General features: G+C 49.8%; 2 protein-coding genes and 1 long non-coding RNA gene across 5 annotated transcripts in view; all 3 read right to left on the bottom strand.

Annotated features, from left to right (window-relative positions):
• Window positions 1–13,131, bottom strand: part of LSP1 (lymphocyte specific protein 1) — a 38,237-nt gene extending 25,106 nt beyond the window's left edge. Inside the window, exon 1 of one of the 3 annotated variants that reach the window (XM_065755169.1) lies at window positions 12,980–13,131. In XM_065755169.1, coding sequence (XP_065611241.1) covers window positions 12,980–13,059 — 80 coding nt within the window. In that variant the 5' untranslated portion in view covers window positions 13,060–13,131. Of the gene's footprint in view, window positions 1–2,947; window positions 3,125–12,979 lie in introns of those variants that run through there. The other 2 variants (XM_065755167.1, XM_065755168.1) reach the window with 2 other exon arrangements.
• Window positions 13,132–14,619: 1,488 nt separating this feature from the next.
• Window positions 14,620–16,583, bottom strand: TNNI2 (troponin I2, fast skeletal type). The gene is given in 6 exon segments (XM_065755153.1): window positions 14,620–14,920; window positions 15,245–15,421; window positions 15,543–15,632; window positions 16,040–16,168; window positions 16,489–16,550; window positions 16,553–16,583. Coding segments are annotated over 6 exon segments (573 nt in total). The 5' UTR covers window positions 16,569–16,583; the 3' UTR covers window positions 14,620–14,821.
• Window positions 16,584–17,306: 723 nt separating this feature from the next.
• LOC136060539 (uncharacterized) lies at window positions 17,307–19,101 on the bottom strand. Its single transcript, XR_010623369.1, has 2 exons — window positions 18,901–19,101; window positions 17,307–17,341 (listed from the first exon to the last, which is right to left on the bottom strand). It is a non-coding gene; the product is annotated as an uncharacterized LOC136060539 (long non-coding RNA).
• Window positions 19,102–20,133: the final 1,032 nt, after the last annotated feature.

The following is a 20,133-nucleotide window of genomic DNA, read 5'->3' as shown; positions in this document are numbered from 1 at the left end:
ATAACCACTGAGACAAGATTTTTCCTAATACCCAATCTGAACCTCTCCTGCTGCAACTTAAAGCTGTTACCTCTTGCCCTACTGCCAAAGCATCAGTCCCCAGCATCCCATCTGCTGCTTTTACTGGCCAAATCCTTCTGATATGCATGGCAGAGCTTTACCCCAGAAGAGGGTGCAGATCACCCAAGCCCCCACAGTTTCCATCAGCCCTGAATATCCACTTGCATCAGGGCTGATAGAAGCCCAAGTCAACAGAGACACAATTACATTGAAAGAAACACATCTCTTTCCTTCCAGAAAAGAAGCATTACAATGCATGGCAGATATAGTGCTCCCAACCAAAAAAGACCTAGGGCCAGAAGAAGATGGGAGTGCATCCACATGACACACAGATGGATGGCTCAGCCACTGCCACAGAGAGGAAAGAATCAGCTCCCCACATCAGACCACAATCCTAGGAGCAGGGGTGAACATCAGTGAAGAGAAGCTGTTATAGCCCTCATGATAACCACCATTTCCCATGCAACAAAATATGGCATCAACATCCCTCCTTCTTCTCCCAATCTCCTTCCCCTCCAAAGCACCACCTCCTTTTTTCTTCCCAAGCCCTCCGAGCTCCTTGCCCTCGGCTCATTGCTTTAGAGGTCAAGTGGAAATAACAGAGCAGCATCTTCCTTGCTGAGACATATCCTGGCCAGCTCCAGGAGATGTCACGCACAGAGAGAGGGAATCATCACACAGAGGTGGGCAAAACCCCAGATCCCCGTAACACTAAGTATACATCCACCCACACATCACTGTGTGCCTGTGGGACAGAGCCCATACCCTGCACGTGGAGGTTGCAGCGTCTAGTCTCTATCATCCAGTTTTGGGGAGTGGCAGAGCCACACTGCTGCTGATTTACAAAGAGGCTGATTTGTGGGTTAATTAACCAGCCATCTTCTTTTGTGAAACACTCAAGGCTCGATAAATAGAGAGAGTAGAATTCCAGCAGGAGCTGATAATGAACTGAATGAACTGACATAGCAGGCGCTGGATCCCTATCTTATTTATAGGCATTCATTAGGAGGATAAGGGGAGAACAGACCACGATAACAAGATAGGGAAAGCTCATGTTTGAGGAAGACTTCAAAAACGCAAAATCTCAGGGGAGCACTAGGGTTTGCTGATGTTACCTTCCTACAAAGGAACAAATATTTCTCCAGGGACACCCTGATAGTGAGATCATGCCCAGATAGGGATGTGAAGGGAGAGGAATGAGTGAGGCAGGAAACACTGACAGACCCCATGGCTCCCTTTGAGCAGTGCAGAAGGCACATCCTTCTGCTTTTTGCTAAACAAAGTGCAAGCCAACAGGTTACCCTGCCAAGGATGCTGTGGAGACTCAAGGGGGACCACGACACTACATCAAGGAACAGGAAGGTACGTCTGGCATCACACTGGAATCCCCGAAGCTTACAGATGTGGCTCCAAACAGCCATTTTCACTCTTGTTTCTATGTCAGCTCTGCGCTCATGCACATCAGAAGAGCCTAAGACCTGTGCAGTGTAACTGCTCTGCCTGCAGGCACCTTGGGATAGATGAAAGCAGAGTGGGAGCTCAGCAGTCTTCACAGCTCTGTGTCTTGAAGCCAGAAGCCTCAAGGCATTCGTGAACTGAAGGAGCTTGCACCTCACTGCAAGGCTTAAGAAGGAGGAAACAACTGCAAGAGAGGCTGTGCTTGGAACAGAGACTGCCTGCTCTCCTACTTGTTCCTGTGAGCATTAGTGGGGTTATTCAGATGCAGTGGATTAAATCCCTCACACATCCTCACATCCTTCCTCCTCCATAGCCAAGGCTGAAGAACACGGCCCCAGTGCCAGGCCTCGGCCCATTGAAGGGCACAAAGCCTTGATCAGAACAAACATCAGTGCAAAGTTCCCCTGGTAGAAGCCAGTGTGAGTTAATGAGATTGCAAAAAGTCCCAAACCAAAGGATGAGGAACTTGGACACACCATTCAGGAAAGGAAATCACCTCTGGCTTAGGCTGAGCCAATTCTGGACTCCCTTTGTGTGTGCAAGTGTGTGTGCTTCCCCTCAACCTGCTCATTTCCCACCTCAGAAAGTCTCCCTGCCACCCATCTATGTTAAGGGGACTCCCACACCATCCCATCTCTGCCCACATCCCTTCCACAGCACAAAGTTCATTTTAGAGGCGAGGTGTAGAGCCTGCATTACTGGCTGGGGGGGATCCTAATGTGAGAAGCAAGTCTGAATAGCCCCACCCTGGCACCTCCCACCGGAGCTCAGCTGCACAGGGCAGCCCAGAGATGCCCGACACACTTTGTTCACCCTGTGCTCCCTTGTTCTACCTTCCACTCTCTCAGGAGCTCCGTTAAACACACAGAGATGAGCAGCCCAGCTGAGAGCTCAGCACAGAACAAATTCTCCCAGCATCAGCTGCTAGAGGAGGGTCCTGGGGGTATTTTCAGCTGAACAGCACTGAGCACACACCCAGTGCCAGCACACAACCTAGCCATCCTCCTGGGCTGCAGATGGGAACAGACCGCAGCTGACCGCTGCCTCATGCCCCGTCAATTTTACATGGAGAGGAAGGGTCAGAGCACTGCTGGGATGCACTGCATCAGCCAAGCAGCACCAGCTTGCAGAATTAGTAACGCACATCACCATAAGCACAGCACACATTTCAGGGGGAAAAAAAAGTCTCTGTCTCAGGTGAGTGTCACGGCGCGGTTGTGCTGTTATTCCAGTTGTGCGCTCCTGGAAAATCCATCAGCAAGTTCTGATCTGCTTTTCTCATATTGTTCGGGAGATCTATTCTCCTTTCTCCCAACTCATAGCGGAGTGGGGTAGGGCAGAAACCCGGCAGATTTCGGGGATCGAGGAGACGAGCCGGGGCAGAGGGTCCGCGTGTCCACCCCCCCGGCCCCCTTGCCCCGCCACTCACCTGATGAGGTTCTGCAGGCCCTGTTTGCTGGAGTTCCTCCGCAGCACCGCGCTGCTCATGGTGCCGAGCCCGGCGGCCGGCTCCCGCAGCCGCTCCCTGCCCGCACAGCCGCCCGGCGCCGCGCGTCCCCCCGCCCCGTCTTCAGGAAGTTCTGCAGCTGGTTTCCTTTTGTTTCGGCGAGCCCCCCCTGTTCCACCCCCTCGTGTCTCCTCCACCTCCACCTCCTCCTCCTCTGCCTGCTGCAAACGTCAGGGAGAGCTCCGGGAGCAGCGCTGGATGCGGGCTGGGTGCTGCCTGCGAGCACGCTACAAAGCCGGCGCTCTCCGGGCTGCTACGCGCTCCTCTCCCATCCTTCATTCATCCTCTCCATCTCTTCTCCTTCCCTGCTTTCTCTTTTTCCTTCTCTTTATCCCCCCCCCCCCAAGCCTTTTTTTTTTTCTTCCACCCTTTTCTTTTTCCCCTCCCTCCACCGCTGCTTTCCCTATGATAAAAATGAAGAATAAAGCAAGCTGAGGGCTGCAGCCCGGGCTGGCAGCTTGTGCTTGAGCAGGCAGCAGTAAATCACTGCCGGTCCATTCACATCGGGAGAAGCCTCGCCTCCTAGTGCTCCCTGCGTACCCAGAGATGAACCAAGAGCTGAATTCGTGCAAGAGGGCCTGAGTATCCTAGAATCATTTGAGCTGGAAGGAATCATTAAATGCCACATAGTTCAACTCCCCTGCAATGAACAGGGTCACCTACAGCTCAATCAGGTGCTTAGAGCCCTGTCCTATCCAACCTTGGGGCATCTCAATGTATGGGGTATCCACTATCTCCCTAGGCAACCTGTGCCAGCACTTCACTCTCCTTATTGTAAAAAAAACTTCTTTATACCCAATCTGAATCTCCAGTAATAGTTTGAAACCATCCCTCCTTGTCCTATCAGAATTGACCCTGCTGAAGTGTCTGTCCCCTTCCTCCTTACAGCACTCTCACCATTAGATAATGAAAGGGCACTATCAAATCTCCCCAGAGCCTTCTGTAGTCCAGGCTAAACAACCCCAGCTCTCTCAACCAGTTTTAGTAGGAAATCATTATTGTAATCCTCCTCTGGGTGCACTCTAACACACCCGTGTCTCTCCTGTACTGGGGGAAAGCTCTTGTGAGATGAGGACAACAGCTGAGCTGGGGGCATGCCAATGAGTTGCACCCTGCTCCTGCTCCCAATACCTCCCTTACCTGCCCAAATGGCTGATTTCCCCAGCTATCAAATTGGAGGGGAGGGGGGGGGAAGGTGAAAGGAAGAAATCTGGATTGTCTTTGTGAAACCCCAATACTTCTGGAGAATAAAGAATCACGTGAGTGACTGATGAGGGACCAATAACACTGCCACCTGTGGTGCTGTGCTGCCAGATGCAGATGTTTGCTCTAGCCTTCACATTGCATTGTCATGAGATTAGTGTTTGGAAAAATAGCTCAGCAAATAAAATAAGTCTTTTCCCCTGACTTTGCAGGGGAAGACCATGCCTTGTACCAAGTTGACACTTACCTGGACTTGTACCTACACATAAAGGGGGAAACATAGTCTGCAAAAAGCCACCAAGATTAATTAGTCCAGCCATCAACCCATCTTCACCATGCCCACTGAGCTACATCACTCACGGCACAGCCTGCCCTCCTTCCCCCATCGTGGATGGGAATACCTGTCTGTCTCTGAGATGGATCACCCTTCTCTCATCCTCACCTTCCTCCTGCTTTCAGCTTCTCTCATCTAACTTACTCATTTCTTTTCAATCACTTCTACAGAAGAGCTTGCTGCCTAAAATGGAGAAGTTGCCCATGCAGTACACCCAGACTCCTCAATAAAAAGGAAGCGTACCAAGCCCAGATCAGAAGGATGTGCCTCCCCTCCTCAGCTTCATTTCAAAGCAATTTGTTACTTTTTCTGCAGGTATTTACCAAACTTCCCCTTGGTGATCATAACAACAGAACCCTCAAAGCACAGACACTGACTCTGGCCTAGCTCTGCTGGCTTTTTAGATGCTGTCCCATTGTATTTTCTATTTCTAAATTTGGGGCTGGTGAGAAGATGCAAAAGATTTCCCAAAAAAGGCCTATGATGTTCAGAAAGAGCATGTTCCAGCCCCACAGTCACTTGCAGGAGCAATTAGGTTTAAGCAAGCGAACACACCTTCTAACATCACAATTGCCCACACATTTAGAATGAAACACATCTGCAGGACTCTCTTTATCATAGAATCATTAAGAAAAGACCACTAAGATCATCCAGTCCAACCATCAGCCCATCCACACCATGCCTACTGAATCATGTACCTCAGTGCCACACCTCCACAGTTCTTGAACACCTCCCAAGATGGTGACTCCACCACCTCCCTGGACAGCTTGTACCAGTGCCTCATCACTCTTTCTAAGAAGAAATTTTTGCTGATATCCAACCTGATGCAACTTAAAGGACATTTCTTCTTGTCCTACAAAGAAAATGTCCCCAAACCTGCCCATGATCTGAGCCAGCTGAGGAGACAAGGTAGAGGCATGACCATACTAGAGATGCATGCCTTCAGTGAGCAGGGCAAGGAAACTAAGCTAGAAGAAGAAACCCAGGCCAGAGAGAAATCATAGCACAAGCACCTACTGGACTAAGGTGAAGCATCCACTTGGAAATAGCAGAGGTAGAATGGGCTGGAGAAGGAGCAGTGCAAGGGAAGTCCCTTACCATCAGCCTGCAGAACAGAGTCACTCTGTCCCCTCACCTCCCACCAAGCCCAGGTGCATCAGCCCCAGTAAACCAGTGGTAAGGACAGTTTCTCATGTTCTTTCACAGAAACAAACCTCATGGTCCCACCAGGAAGTGGGCAGAAATGCAGCAGACACAGAAAGAGAAACAAAGAATTCATTCATTTTTTTTTTCCCCTCCTTTTGACACAGTACAAGCTAGGAGAACTGACATAACCCCCTGCAGCAGAACTGCACCCAATGCACGAGGAAAGGTGCCCAGAGCACTCAGGAACAGGCTGCAGGCCACCAGAGAGCTTCACTGAGCTCTCACCAGCAGCTGGAGAAAGAGAGAAGGTGAGAGACCAAGATGGAGCAAGTGAGGCTGGGCTGTGGTGGAAGGAGGGCGGGAGTCCCAGGGAGATAGGGCTGCATCAGTTCCCGTTAATTACACAATCGCTCTGCTATGTAGGACTGATTGCAAAATCAGTTGGAGGCTAACACATGATCTAGGGAGGAGAAAAGGAAAACTAGAAGAAAACACTTTACTGCTAACAAAGAAATACATCCCAAGAAGTTTCCTCCACATGTTCTGTAGGTTTCATCACTGGATTCCACTTAGTGCAGCCCAATTCACTCCATCAGCACTCAATTTCAGGCAGCCAAACTCAGAAGCCAAAACAGTCAGAGTTAATCCCAAGGAAATGGAGTGTTTAGCAGCCAAGAGCTGTACGTTGTCCCCTTCTCACATGAACAACCGTCTGCAAGATCCAGAAGCATGCTGTCAAGAGAACAGCACATCTCAACTGTGTGTTTAAGGTGGAGGTACTTGATTTCTGGGGAGGAAAGAGCAGGACCTGAAAACAGGAGCCACCAGTTCTGGTGAGCTAGAAAATGCCCTGAAGCGGAGCAGAGGGATGCAAAGTTGTGCTCAAGGTAGAAGGCAGAACAACCATCCCCCTGTAGCTATGCTGAACCTGCAAGGATGCTCCCAAGCCGAAGCATGACCTCATGGCTGTTGAAAGAAGTGAATGCTGTGGGTGGAAGCTGTCACAGCAAGAATATTTGCCTGACCCACAGGCTTTGAGGACCCAGGAGGTGCTGAGGAAGGGTTCTGCAGATACAAGCATGGTCCTGAGCTCACCTTGCAGCACATTGGGCAGTCCCACAGGCGAGGGATGTCAGTGGCTGCAGGAGTGCTGGCTTGCAAGGAAGAGCTCATAGCACTGTGGGCTGAGTCCCTAGAGTCAATACACATCATGTCATCAGGCTGAAGCGCTTGGCTCAGGAACAGCGATGACTTTCTTCCTACGATATCCAAAGGGGCAGAAAAAGAAGAAGGAGCAGCCCTCATTCCTTACCCTGCCACTGCCCTCTTGTCTGCATGCAGGATGGAGGAGGGGCCAACCAAGTTCCATTCTCGTGGTATGTTTTATGGGCAGACCTCAAAACTAAAATCCCAAGGGTCCACTTCATCCCCCAGGGAAAGGGGAACACGAATCTACAAGCCTGGAGAGGGGAAGCTTTGCTCCAGTGATGATACAAACAGGAGAAATGATGAAGGAGCTGCTGGAGAAAGAAGCAAAAGGAAAATTACAGGGAGAAAGAGGCCAACAAGGAGGAGGGTGCGAGCACAAACCAGAGCAACTCAGCACCATTAAGACCTGAGGTGGCCAAGTGACTCAGCCGAGATAGGTTGGTATATCAAGCCAGCAAAGCTCTTGCAGCGTGCACCATATCTTTATGCTAAATAAACAAAGCCATTGTGAAAGGGATAAGAAAACAAAACAACAGTGTAGATAAGGCACTCCTGGCCCCTGCAGATTGGACATTACAGGACAAACAAAGAACTACTGGCTTCAAGGAGACCAGCTCCATCACTACAGGATCCATCTCCCCTGCAGGGCCACACAGTGGGGCAAAGTTCCAGTCTGGATGAATATGCCACAGGCAGCTGCTGCCAAGATCATCCCCTCACTAAGGACACTAACAAATAGCTATAAAAGGCCTTCTTACAGGATCACGTCCTGCTGCTAGTTTTCAATGACAGAGGTGATTTCTGCCTAATACCTGCTTCATGCTGCCAGCCTGTTGCTCCAGCTGGGGTCAGGGTAGGCTAAGGGATAGAAAGGCACCACCTGCCAACTCCCATTTCCAAGACACCTTGTTGGAAGATATCTAACCTCAGATTGCCAGCATCCATCCATGCTTCCCCTACTGGAGCTGGGCAAAAAGATGGGAGCTACTATGAACAGACAAAGAACAGCAACATGGCACCGTGTATCCAAAAAGTCTGAAGCCCAAAGTACGCTTCTACCAATATGAGAATAGCCGTTATTTGCCCATAGTCAGCCCTCATAGCAAGTTGAGAGAAGCCTTCCTGTCATTACATCAAGAGGGATGGATCAAGGCAAACACAAGGGGGACCCAGAGCTGCATGAAGGGCCATGTCAACTGGAGTAGGAAATGGGAGACAAATACCATCCCAAGCAATCATAGAATTACTGCCAAGATCACCTAGTCCAACCACCCACATCCATCACATACAACACTTCTTGATTGCCTCCAGGGACAGTGACTCAACCACCTCCCGGGACAACCTGTACCAGCACCTAACTACTTCTTTCAGAGAAAAATTTTGTCCTACTGGCCAACCCGAACCTCCCCTGGAACAACTCAAAGGAAGGAGAAGCCCTGTCAGAACAGGGGAGAACAAACTGAATATCACAGTAGTCTTTCCTTGGAGCACACTGCTGTTACCTCCTGTTACATGGAGGTTGAGTGTCAGTTGCCAGGAGGCATTTATTTTGAGAGTATTTCAATAATTACAACACTTACAAATTTTATCGGGTACAAGGGAATCTGCCCTTCACAAATGGATGGTGGTTATGATTGCTTGGAATAGGTCAATAGTTCAGGAGTTTTTTTTTAATGCTAATGGCTCTAGAGCAACATTTCTCTGGAAAGGAAACTGCATTTGAAGCAGAAAAAGCACATGTATGCGCATGCACAGGAGAAGAGTTCATATTTTCCATCCCATCTGGCAGGGACTTGATAAAACAAATTGCACATACTGTCTATTTAGCAGCAGCAAGCAACAGATATCTAGAGCTAGGAGAGGGGCTGCTTGGTAAAGCAGAAAAAATCCCTTGCAAAGGATCTGCTTGCTAAATGAGCTTGTAAGGGAAGGAACCAAAGACCTCCAGCTGGTGCAAACTGTCACAGCTTTATTGCAGGCAGTGGGATGGCACTGATTTAAGCTAACATAAACATTTGGGTCTGTATTTCCATACGATAAGAAACTGGAATAAATTTGGCTTCAAATGACGCAAGCCTTGCACATCTCAGAGCAGGTGTTCCCATGTGGCTCCAAACTTGCAGCCTCTTGGTGCAAGCAAGTCACCAATCACACCAATAATAGAAAAGCTCTGACTATTTCCATTCATTAATACATCCAGAGGGGTGCGCCCATCTGGTTTTCTCTTTGCCCATGTAGTCTCTGGGCAGTCATCACACACTGCTTCCTCAAAGTAGGGAAAATCCTGGCTGCTGCCAGCACCCTGCCACACACCACCCTGCAAAGCTCCAAGGAATCTCTCTGCAGACCTGCCCATGAACAAGACAACTCTGAGTGCTGAAACCTGGGATTAAGATACTCCGGCAGCTTCCTCACACATCTGGTGCATGTTAGGAGGGATACACTAGCAGGGAAAACACACTTAGGCTCCAAGCGGGGCTGGTTAACCCCTTGGTGACTGCATCTCCATGGAGCACCCAGAGAGCTTGAGAGTTGAGAAACACCCAGTAATAAATGGGAGAGTGCAACTCAAATCTCAGCAGCGGTTTTGGAAACTTGGAGCAATTTTGTTGCCTAAACATAGGTGTCAAGAGCCACTGGAGATGTCCAAGCCCTGGCAGGTGTTCCAGTAAGGGATTACCCATAACCACCAACTGACACAGGTCAAATCCCATGGCTAAGATATTTCTTCCCCCTCAGTTCCCTGGCCTGACAGTAGAGAGAACCCTTTCTTCTTGCACAGTGTGCCATGGGTATAGACTGCCAATAGCAGAGCATCCACCAAGGTGATACTGATGTTACTCTAGTACACATCACACTGGGGTCACACCACACAGAACTGAATTCCTAGCAGTGAAGGCACAAAATTCCCTATTAGACAGCACATCCTTATATTTGCTTTCATTGCAAGAAACCTAGGGATTTCTTTTCATGAAAGGACTGAGGAAACACCCCACAAGAACCTATTCCTTGTACATTTGGCTTCAAGGGATGCCAAAGCATCTCAACAGTGAGTTCAGCAGCTCAGTCCTAGGAGGAGCTTGTCAGATTAAGGATAAGGAAACAGGGCGATGGGGATGATGTGCGCAGGGGTGGGATGCTGGAGGGGTTTGGTGTCCCACCAAACAGCAGAAATCTTACCCCATTGCAACAACGGGTTTTGGTAAAGCCTCCTCCCTGACATCCTCTGGGTTTCCAGTTCTCCCAGTCCAGCCTTTCCCCACTCTGCCTTCACACCCAGCTCCACAATAAGCTCTCTCCAAAATCCACAGAGAAGGGACTCCCAGCAGTTTCGGAGCCAGATTTCACCTCAGAATGTTTTAAAACATTTTAAAACAACCTGCTAGAGAAACACCCACTTTTTTTTTTCTTTTCTACAGCCTTCCAGCCAGCAGTTTCATGCAGTTAAAAATTTCAAATAAGAACTCCAGGGCAATCCACCTGCTTAACAGGTACAACAAACCCATGGCTTTACATGGCAAACTAGGCTCAGAGACAAGCTTTCCTGAAAGTAGAAAGAGGCAGTAAAGGCACCTGATATGACCCTATAATTAGAGGCAGCTCTTTATCCTTAACAGCCCTGCCAGAGCACCTATATCCAATATGGAAATGCTGAAATATTGCCCAGCCTCATTGAATTTTTCAACTGAAGTCTGCTAGCCCCCTTTTGTTTGTTCTCCTCCTCCTTTTCACTCCAACGCACCCAGCTGGATCAGACTTGGACCAGTTACTCCCATGCAGCGATCAGCCATCCTTTTCCAAAGGAATCCAATGAACTGAGGACTTTCCCCATATCAGTTTTCCTGGCCAACCTCCTTCCAGCCACGGGTATACTTAGCAACAAGAGTCATCTCAGCAAAGGCCCTTGAGGCTCCTCCAAGGATCTAGAGAATTTGAGACAGCTGGGGTGAGGAAAAGCCTGGGGCTGCTGGCGCAGCAGCACCCTTCCCTTGCTGCTGACCATACAAGGGCTGCTGAGGGCTTCCTGCAGCCCCAGCATGAAGGAGGCAGGGGAATTCAGGAAGTGATCTCTTATCTCACAGGCCACAGCCCCACAGCAAAGCCTGCTTGTGAGCCTTGGGATGTCCTCCAGGGAGTGAGGTTCACACCACTCAGTCTTCCCATAGAGCAATGGCAGCTCACAAAAGAGCATAACCCCAGCTTGAGAAGAGTTTCTGCTTAAGGTGAGAAGATCAGAGAGCTCAGCTAGCCTCAGAGTGAGAAAAGGTAGCCCTAAGCAGCACACAAACATTTCCTCCCTCCATTTTGGGAGTAGAAATCATGAGAACCTAGCAACACTTAATTGTGAGCAAAAGCAGGAGAAGCTCAGAGCTGCATAGAAAGTCATTACACAAATCCTCCACAAAGGAGGAATATCAGTTCTCTGTGTTTTTCCAAAACAGATGTTACTTCTACATATTTTTCTCCATCATATTCAGTTTTCCATTTAAATTCAGCTGAAAAGGAAGGTCCTCACCACCCTTCAAACAACACTCACATGTGCAACTTCACAACAAGTTTTTAAAAGTTTCATTGCTAGAACAATTCACTTCCCATCTTATTTATGGTAAATTTCAACCATAAAAAGAAAAAGGACAAACCTGGCTCTACCTCAGCAGCTTCTGCTTCATAGCCCTATCTGAGCCAGCACAGCACAAGGTGAAGACTTGTCTATCCCAGATATCCCAGCACCTGCTCCATTCTCCTGCTTGCTGTACAGAGCACTGCCTGGGATTGCACATACCATGCTGAGCCATCACCCCACTCCCCCAGCAGCAAACCCCGCTTTGTTTCTGCAGGCACAACTGAGTTTGCTGTGGCTTTGCACCTTTTGATGCTTCCAGTTAAGGCTTCAGCCGAGGCTAATTGCTGTCAGGTGTCAGCCAAAACACTTGCTGCAATCATTAGTGATGGGAGATGACACACCTTTCTCCTCTTATTGTCACTCAGGGGGTGTTTTTCTATCAGTGCGTTTCTATCTGAGTGTGCTGCCTTTGGGAGAAATGCTAATGTGGGCTTTGAAGACAGAGGAGAAAACCAGGCAACCCCCCAAGCTCCAAGGATGCTCAGCCTCAACCCAGCAAGCCCCAGTCTGAATTCTTTCGTGTGATTTTCAGCCTTGTTTATCTCTGCCTCCCTTATTAGGGACAGCAGTAATTTGGTCTCAGCTGCTACTCTTTTCCCTTTTAACCCCCATGGAAAGCTGTTTGCTGTGGAGTGAACAGAGCAAGATTTTTACAATCTTTGCTGATAAAGCAACAAAGCAGATCGGGGAAGAGAGAGATGTGTAAACTGACAGAAGGCAGCAGACAGCCTGAAAAATGTCCCAGCTAATTCAGCTTACAGGAATAGCCAACACAAAAAGAAATCAGACCCTCAGAGCAGCATCGCATCTCAGCCCCGTCCCACGGCTGCATCCAAAGTCACAAGCCATAGAATAGTTTTAGTTGGAAGGGACCGGTAAAGGTCATTTGGTTCAACCCCACTGCAATAACAGGGATGCCTACAGCTAGGTTTCTCAGAGCCACGTTTAGCCTCACCTTGAATGTCTCCAAGGACATGCCTGGTGAAGGTCACCTGAGCTGTAGCACAGATGGCAGGTAAAAGCAAGAGGGGTTTGTGCATCCCTCCCACTTCCCATTTCCTCTCCACCAAAGCCCTACACCCATGCATACACAGTGAGAACAGAAGGGTCTGCCCCACCTCATCTTGAAGATGGGTTTCAATAGCAAAGCACTAAGGCAGGTCTGGGTCTCATAGCCAGACCCCTCGCTGACCTTGCATGCGGTCAGGGCCAGGTTTTCCATTGGATCAACACCCCATTGGTCTTGAAGTTCAATGGAGATAGGACCTAGGAGAAAACCAAGTCTCTCTCAATCTGGGAGGCCAAAAGCATCTGGCCACCTTTATGTCCCATGGATCCTCTTCATTTCAGCCACACTGTCTTCCTTCCCCACCATCAAACCCAGCTCCCCCATCCTCCCAGATTCATGGACACTTGGCTCCTCAGACCCCAGCTTCACCTCTCACTCTCCTGGTAGGATTCGTCTCCCACTTGATCTGTGCCTCCTGCACCCTCCTGGCACTCCTCAGGGTCCGACATATCCCCTCCTGGGTGGCACAGAGGGTTGATGCAAGAGGGTGCTGCTGCTGCTGCTGCTGCTGCTTTGCTCTTCCTGCGCTCAGCAGAAGTGAGCTGTGCCGGAAACTTTGTGGGCTGAAGGCTCAGGGGGGATGGGAGAGGAGCAGGCGAATGCAAATTATTATTTTTTTAACAACCATTTGAGTTACTCTAAGGTTTTGTCAGCAGCCTCAAAAGTGGAAAGTGTCAAACTAAGATGAAGGGACAGCAAGAGGAGTGGTCATTCCCCCCCAGCAGCAGTAAGAAGGGCAGTCCATCACTCCCCAGAGCCACCTGTATCTTGGGGAAATGCTGCAGCACCCTACAGTGCATTGGGCACCACCACCACAGACACAAAGGTAGTCTTGATCACACACCTCTCAAAAGAAAACCCACTCCGCTTTGGGCACTCAGCATATGCTACCCCTCGCTCTGAAAATGGTTGTTCTGCATTGCCAGCATAGGCTGTGTGTCTCCTGTGCCCAGACCGAAAGCTTCTACCTTTCAGCTATCACCTTGCATGTCTTGTTCTAGAACATTCTTTCCCTGTGCAAGGCATTGGAACAGGCTGCCCAAGGGGTGGTAGAGTCACTGTCCCCAGAGGTATTCAAGAAAAGAGTAAGTGTTGTATTGAGTGATGTGGTCTAGTGGTCACTGTGAGGATGGGTTGATGGTTGGACTAGATGATCTTAGTGGTCTTTCCCCTCATCTTCTGCTGCCCTGTGGGCCAGGTACCATTGCTACCATGGATGGAGGCCCAGTGGAATCTCCCAGGGCTTGAATATTTCCGTATCTTTATCTGCAGGGAAGCAGAAGCCAAACACCCTATGCACAGAGAGAAATTAAGCCCTGTAAGACCCACCCCTTCAGCTCCTGGCAGAGGCAGTCTGTCCACCCCAGCTCCAGAGTAGGGCTACATGAGATGCTGTCTGCCTCAACACAGGGTGCAGACCTTGTTGTCCCAGGAAAGGTGCTCAGGGAAGTAGTTTAGACAGGGACAGCTTCTGGACACTGCTCAGGCTGTGGCCTTTGCAGCAGGTCTCAACCCAGAGAGAGAAGGATGAAAAGAAGAATGACAGGCCCAAACTCTGGTGTAAGGATCAATCAGAACCACCAAACAAGAAACACTAACTCCTGGCCCACAGGCACTCCCTGTGAAAGAAGCAGAAGCAGGAGGAGGTAGAACAGCCAACAGCACTGCGGCATGACCTCACCCATTTCCTTCCTCTGGCAGATGGTTCCTCACCACCCCCCCAGTTTCCATCCCTTCTTTCTGTCTGCCTTGGTAGCTCTTGAAGTGCAGCAACTCCTGAGATGGGGGACACAAGGGCTGGCAATGAGTCAGAGAATGGATCTTCAGCTTAGAAGAGAGATGGCCTTTCCAGCCCATGACAAGACAGAGACGAAGAGAGAGGGAGGCAGGGGAGCCCCCTGTGCTGCTGACCTCAACTCAAACAGCCTTCCAAAGGAGATGAGCATCCCCAGTGTGTTCCCACAGCCCTAGGCATCCCCAGCCCCATCACGGCAGGCCACATCCCCCTCTCCCATGAAAGCTTTATTTACATTGCTGCTACTGGACTGCAGCTCTTCACAAAATCAGAGAAACAGCACCCAGTCAGTGGGTTCAATGCATGGTGAGGACATGTTGAGGTTCAGGACAGGGATGTGGCCATGCTGACAGCTGTGACTGTGCTCAGGAGGGGATGGAAGAGGGTAGAAATGGCAAGAGTGGAGAGACCGGTGCTTAGGACTCGCCGGCCTCAAACATCTTCTTCCTGCCCTCCATGCCAGACTTCTCTTCAATGTTCTTCCTCCAGTCACCCACATCACGGAGGTCCTTCTCCTGCAGAAGGGATAAGCACATGATGAGGTGGACCATCAGGTAATAACCCACCCAAATAGTGCCCTTTCACCCATCCACCCATGGGAACCTCACCACAAATGCTCAACATTTTACCTCCTCTGGAAAACTTAGCCAGAGACTCCCAGTTCCACCCCCGATGCATGTCTTTCGGGGTTGAACTCCATGTTTACAACCACATGGGAGTTGGAGGAGGAAACATGGGGCAGGAAGGACATTACATAGACAGTCTCAAGCTCTGCCCACAAGGAGATCTCATCCCCCAAAGTTGGGAGCTTATGCCTTTATGGGAGCGGGAAGCAATACCTTCTCCGTGTCCTCCTTTTTGACTTGCTTCAGGTTGGCCCGGAGGTCCATGTTGACCTTGTGCTTGGAGCCCAGCAGGGCACGCAGCATGGCATCAGCAGACATGCGGACCCGGCGCAGGGGTGGCCTCTTGAACTTGCCCCTCAGGTCAAACAGCTTCTGGCTCAGGTCCTCCAGCTGTGGGGAAGAGAGTATCAGGCAGAAAGAGCAGAGCATGAGTTTTGTGAGACGGATCATACACAAGTGAGCAGCATGGGGAGGAACAAAGGATGATCCAGATGCTCCAGTGGATGCTCACCTCCTTGTTAGTCTTCTGCAGCTTCACCTCTGTGTCATACCTTTCCTCATCCACCGAATCTATCTTGGCATGAAGCTTTTTGCACAGTTCCTGGGAGGAAAAGTAGATGGATGTTGAGTAATACAACACACCAAGCAATTCCTCTCTCTCCTGACCACTTGTACTCTGTCTCTGAAAGACCCCTCTACCTCTGAAAATCCCAAAGGCTGGAGAAGGATCAGGCCACAATTCAATACCAACAGATCACAGATGATGAAATGTATCTTGCAACCCAGCTCCTGGCCTTTGTGCAACCACCTTCACACAAATGCAGCCCTTGTGCCCTTGCACTGCCAGCCACCACCCAAAACATCCAGGGTGCCAGTCCCTGTCTCTGCCTGCGTAGTGAAGGGACTCTCCCAGGGACAGGAAATGGTCAAGATGGGAAGGACAATCTAAATGCAGCAGGCTGAGTGGTGGAGTCCAATACTTACTGAAAGGTCTAAAGGAGTTTTTACCTGAAGTTCCTGCATGGATCCTGGGAGGGACAGAGGAGGGCAATGCTCTGCCAGGTAGTTTTGCTTTTCCACTTCTTTAGCAGCTGCTTCTTTTTCTATTTCAGTGACAGCAAGCTGGAGCATAGCACTCTGTAAAGCAGCAGGAGGAAGATCAGCATGGGTTTGGGGTCAAAGGATGGGAGGAGGATGGGATGGGAGCTACCCATGTCCAAAATACCAGCATCTCTGAACAAAGGGGGCTACGGGGACTTCTGGGAAGCTCAGGATGATGCTGACCCCAGCCTTCCCCCGCACCAGAGTCCTGCTGTGTGACCCAGTAAGGTGCAGGAAAGAATATGGGGAACTCCACGTTTTGCACCATGGCCTTCCCAAGAGGGAGTGTGCCAACTGTTGGATAGGAGATGGGATGGCTGGGACACACCTCACCCAGCCCCAGCAGTGCTACATACCTTCAGGTGCTGCCGCCGGGCGGTGGCTGCCCTCCTCTTTTTCTGCAAGAGGGAAAAATGAAAGGTAAGATATGATGCATTCCCTCATCTTTTCCACCACCCCACACAATCCCACCTTTTGTCACACATTTGGTCCCCAAACCAGCTTCATCTTCACCTTAGAGAAGTCATGCAACACTAACCAGAGGAATCTTGCTCAGGTTCCTTACAGACTCCAAGACTGGGGCTTGTTCTCCTTCTGAAAAGTGCTACCTCGTTCCAGAGTCCCTAGCTAGCCTTCCCTGGGGCACTGGGCTAGTGTGCACCCAAAGTGCCATTGAACATCAGCACCATAGGTGGGATTTTTTGCATCCCCGCTGCTGGCAAATGTTATGCGGCCCTGGAGTGGTTCGGGGAACGCTTCCCAGCACCATCTCGTGGCCGGCTAGGGAAACGGGAAAGGGAGAAAGCATCCAACTGCCAGCAAAGGCCCTTGGAAAAGGATTTCGCTCATCCTTCCCTTCTTCTCCAGAAGGGAACAGAAATGCCAGGTCATGAGACAATCTTTCCTCCCACCACTCCACAACTGCTTTTCCTAAAGAGGAACTACAAAGTGAAGATAGATGCTATAAGCTCTGCTATAGGAAAAAGCCCAGCAGGACGCTCTTACCTCTTCACTGTGCAGGGAGAGCAGAGGGACAAGGAAGGGAAGGAAGAGAAAGAGGAGAAAAAGGCAGTTAGCTTTCTCATTGGAAACAAGCAAAGGAGAATGTATGTAAAAATTGGCATCTGAACAAAAGTTTTAACAGCAGCAACATACTAGAGACAGAAAATGGGAACTTACTCAGACATCTTGCTTTAGATGGTTATGAACCTGCAACAAGAACCAAAATAACTCACAGTTATTCATGCTAGCATTAGCTTTCTTGGGTTTAAAAACAAAGCAAGATTCCCCCAGACACCAAAAAGAGGAACAACAGCTTTGCTTCTATTTCCCAACTTCTTCAAATTTCCATCACGGAGGGAACCGGGCTGTGGTCTGCAGATGAAAGGTAAACATGTGCCAGCTCATGGCCACACGTGCAACTGGGACAAATGCTGCATGGTTGGAAAAGGAGAGACTGTGACAGTACTCCCTTTAGGCCTGTCCTGTCCTTGGCTCCACAGTGTACCACTTAACACAATGAAGTAAGAAGAGGGAAAAAAAGCTATTTTACACCTGATGTTCTCTCATGCAGTTCATAGCATAGAGCTGTAGCAAACTCAATGCAAATACCTTAGACTTCAACCTTGTTGTGTACCAAAGGGGGAAAACAGCTCTGACATGGTCACGGACCATGAATTACACCAGGACTGGGGAAGCTTTGGGCACAGTCAGGCAGTGACTGTAGGTGACTGCCAGCACATGTTGGCATTGCATGGGGCAGGGGAGAAAACTCAGCACAGATAATGAAGCATAGAGCTGAAAGCTATTGCTGAGTTGGCAAAGGTATGGAGAGATTCCTCAGGGAAAAGTACTTTTCAATACCAATTCTTCCCCATAAATGCAATTTTACTCATCAGAGCAGTGTTTCCTGCTAATACCCACTGATGGGTACAGCAGGCACACCGGCCAAGCCCAAATGAAGCCACTCCCTTACAGAGAAGTGAACCTCCTCCTAACACACAGCGATCTGCAGACCTGGGAGGCAAAATGTTAACAGGGTCATTGCCCGAAGAGGAGGTAAAGGCTGCAGGGCCAAGCTCCCTGAGGAAACCTTATCCTGGAAAATGTGCGGGCACAACACATTGCTGGGAAGAGTGGGGGGGATTGGGGGGGGGGAAGTGCTTCTAAAAATGGCCAGGGAGCTGCACAAGGAGATGCAGCTGTCTCCTCAGATGCAGCCAGGCCCCATGACTCAGGGAGGTCGGGGCGATGTGAGGCAAAAGCCACCACAGGTGGATGAGGAGCAGGAGCTATTTTTGCTGGCATTCCCATATCCGTGCACCCACATTACAAGCGCAAAGGGCGTGGGGAAGCAAAGCCAGATCAGCTCCATAGCAGGGTATGGTCAGTAACAGGGACTCCAGTCCTTGAGTTGCGGAAACTCAGGTGCTGAGGGGCAATTTAAGGATGAAGGGGCTGCACACAGCAGGCAGAGGAAGGGGTGCAGATGGGGAGAACTGCAAGTTGCCACAGAGGAGGATGCTTTTTCCTATTGGGGAGGAGTTAGGGAGATGAAGGCAAGAGAGCAAAACCAAGTGAGGATGAAACCAAAGGGAAAGAAGGCAGCTGGGAAAGGCAAGAGAGAGAACTCCCGATGCACAGACCCTCTGATCAGCACCCCCATCTCTCCCAGCATTTATCTCCCCAACACTCAGGTGAGCAAATCTGCTTCCCTGCCACCCCAGTAAGAGCAAGCTGGTCAGTAAGAGACATGCACAAGGGCTCACCCGAGTCCGGAGGAGGAACAGAGAACCCCGCTGGCTGGCCAGGACTGACTGGCGAGCCGCAAGCAGCTGGCCGGGAAAGGAGGTATAAAAGGGCTTCTCGGATGGCTCAGCAGAAAATCCACCTTCTCTTTAAGGGCATGGAGACCTTCTCAGACCAATGGTGTGCAAGAGTCCCCATGCACCTCCCTTGGCTGGGGCAGGCCAGGCAGCCCCACAGGAGAGGAGCAGCTCTGCCCTTGGGGAATGCTGGCTGGAAGGAGCCCGCAGCATACGCATCACCCCACCAACATTCAGCCATCGGCAGCATGTAGGAGAGCCATCCCTGAGTGATCCATTCAGTGCTAGCATCTTCTTTTAACCTCAGTTACCACACAGAAAAATATGCGCAGCTCCTCCCAGAGTGAAATATTCTAATACTAAATGTTTTTATTAAAAAGAAAATACAAAAACACTCAAAAGTTACGGAGCTGCTGCTGGGTAGATCTATGCTACCAGCAAGTTAGGCAACCTCAAATCTGCAGAGGTGTACCCAGACCCACTTACCCATGGCACAAGCAAGAAGCAGATGGAAATGGCACTGGAAATATTCAGCAGCTCCATCCAGAGCAGATGTAGTGTGTGTGTGTAGGGGATCCCATGGAGACAAGAGCCCAAACAGCCTTTGTCCTCCTCCCACAGCCCAGGCACTCCCCCTCCCAGTCAGCCAAAAGGTTTTAAGCTAATTCAGATGTGACCGTGACAAATTTTCCTCTTGGATGTTACTGATAAAAGCAAACATGCTGCTGCAACACTTCCTGTAGCATCATGTACACAGTGCTGCAGATACTTAAAGGAAGACTAAGTGCTTGAGATGAAACTACCACATGGGCAAGACTGGATCTGCTCAGGATTAGCTATGCTGAAATGTTGAGAGCTAGATAGTTTGGGTAGTGAAATTACCACAACACTGCTACATCAGGACTCTTGGTGTCACTTCATGGCCTGCAGAGGAGAGATATCACCCTGCAGATCCTCCTGAGTTGCCTGCCTCTCCCAGTACAAGCCAGTTTCTCAGAAAAATAAAGAATAGAGACTAAAGTAAGTACATTTGGAAACAGACAGCAGCCACTCTCAGCAGCTAGGAGCAGCACTGACCCACTGAGGAGTTCAGCCACTTCATTTTTCACTTCAGTACCAAATCCATAGGCCATATTTGGCTCTAAAGTTATATCAACTCTTTATTACCCTTTCCAA

Source organism: Cyrtonyx montezumae, unplaced genomic scaffold (assembly GCF_038088225.1).
Source record: "Cyrtonyx montezumae isolate F1298 unplaced genomic scaffold, pur_monq_1.0 scaffold_10, whole genome shotgun sequence".
Taxonomy (NCBI): domain Eukaryota; kingdom Metazoa; phylum Chordata; class Aves; order Galliformes; family Odontophoridae; genus Cyrtonyx; species Cyrtonyx montezumae.
This window is presented reverse-complemented; position numbering and strand designations above follow the sequence as displayed.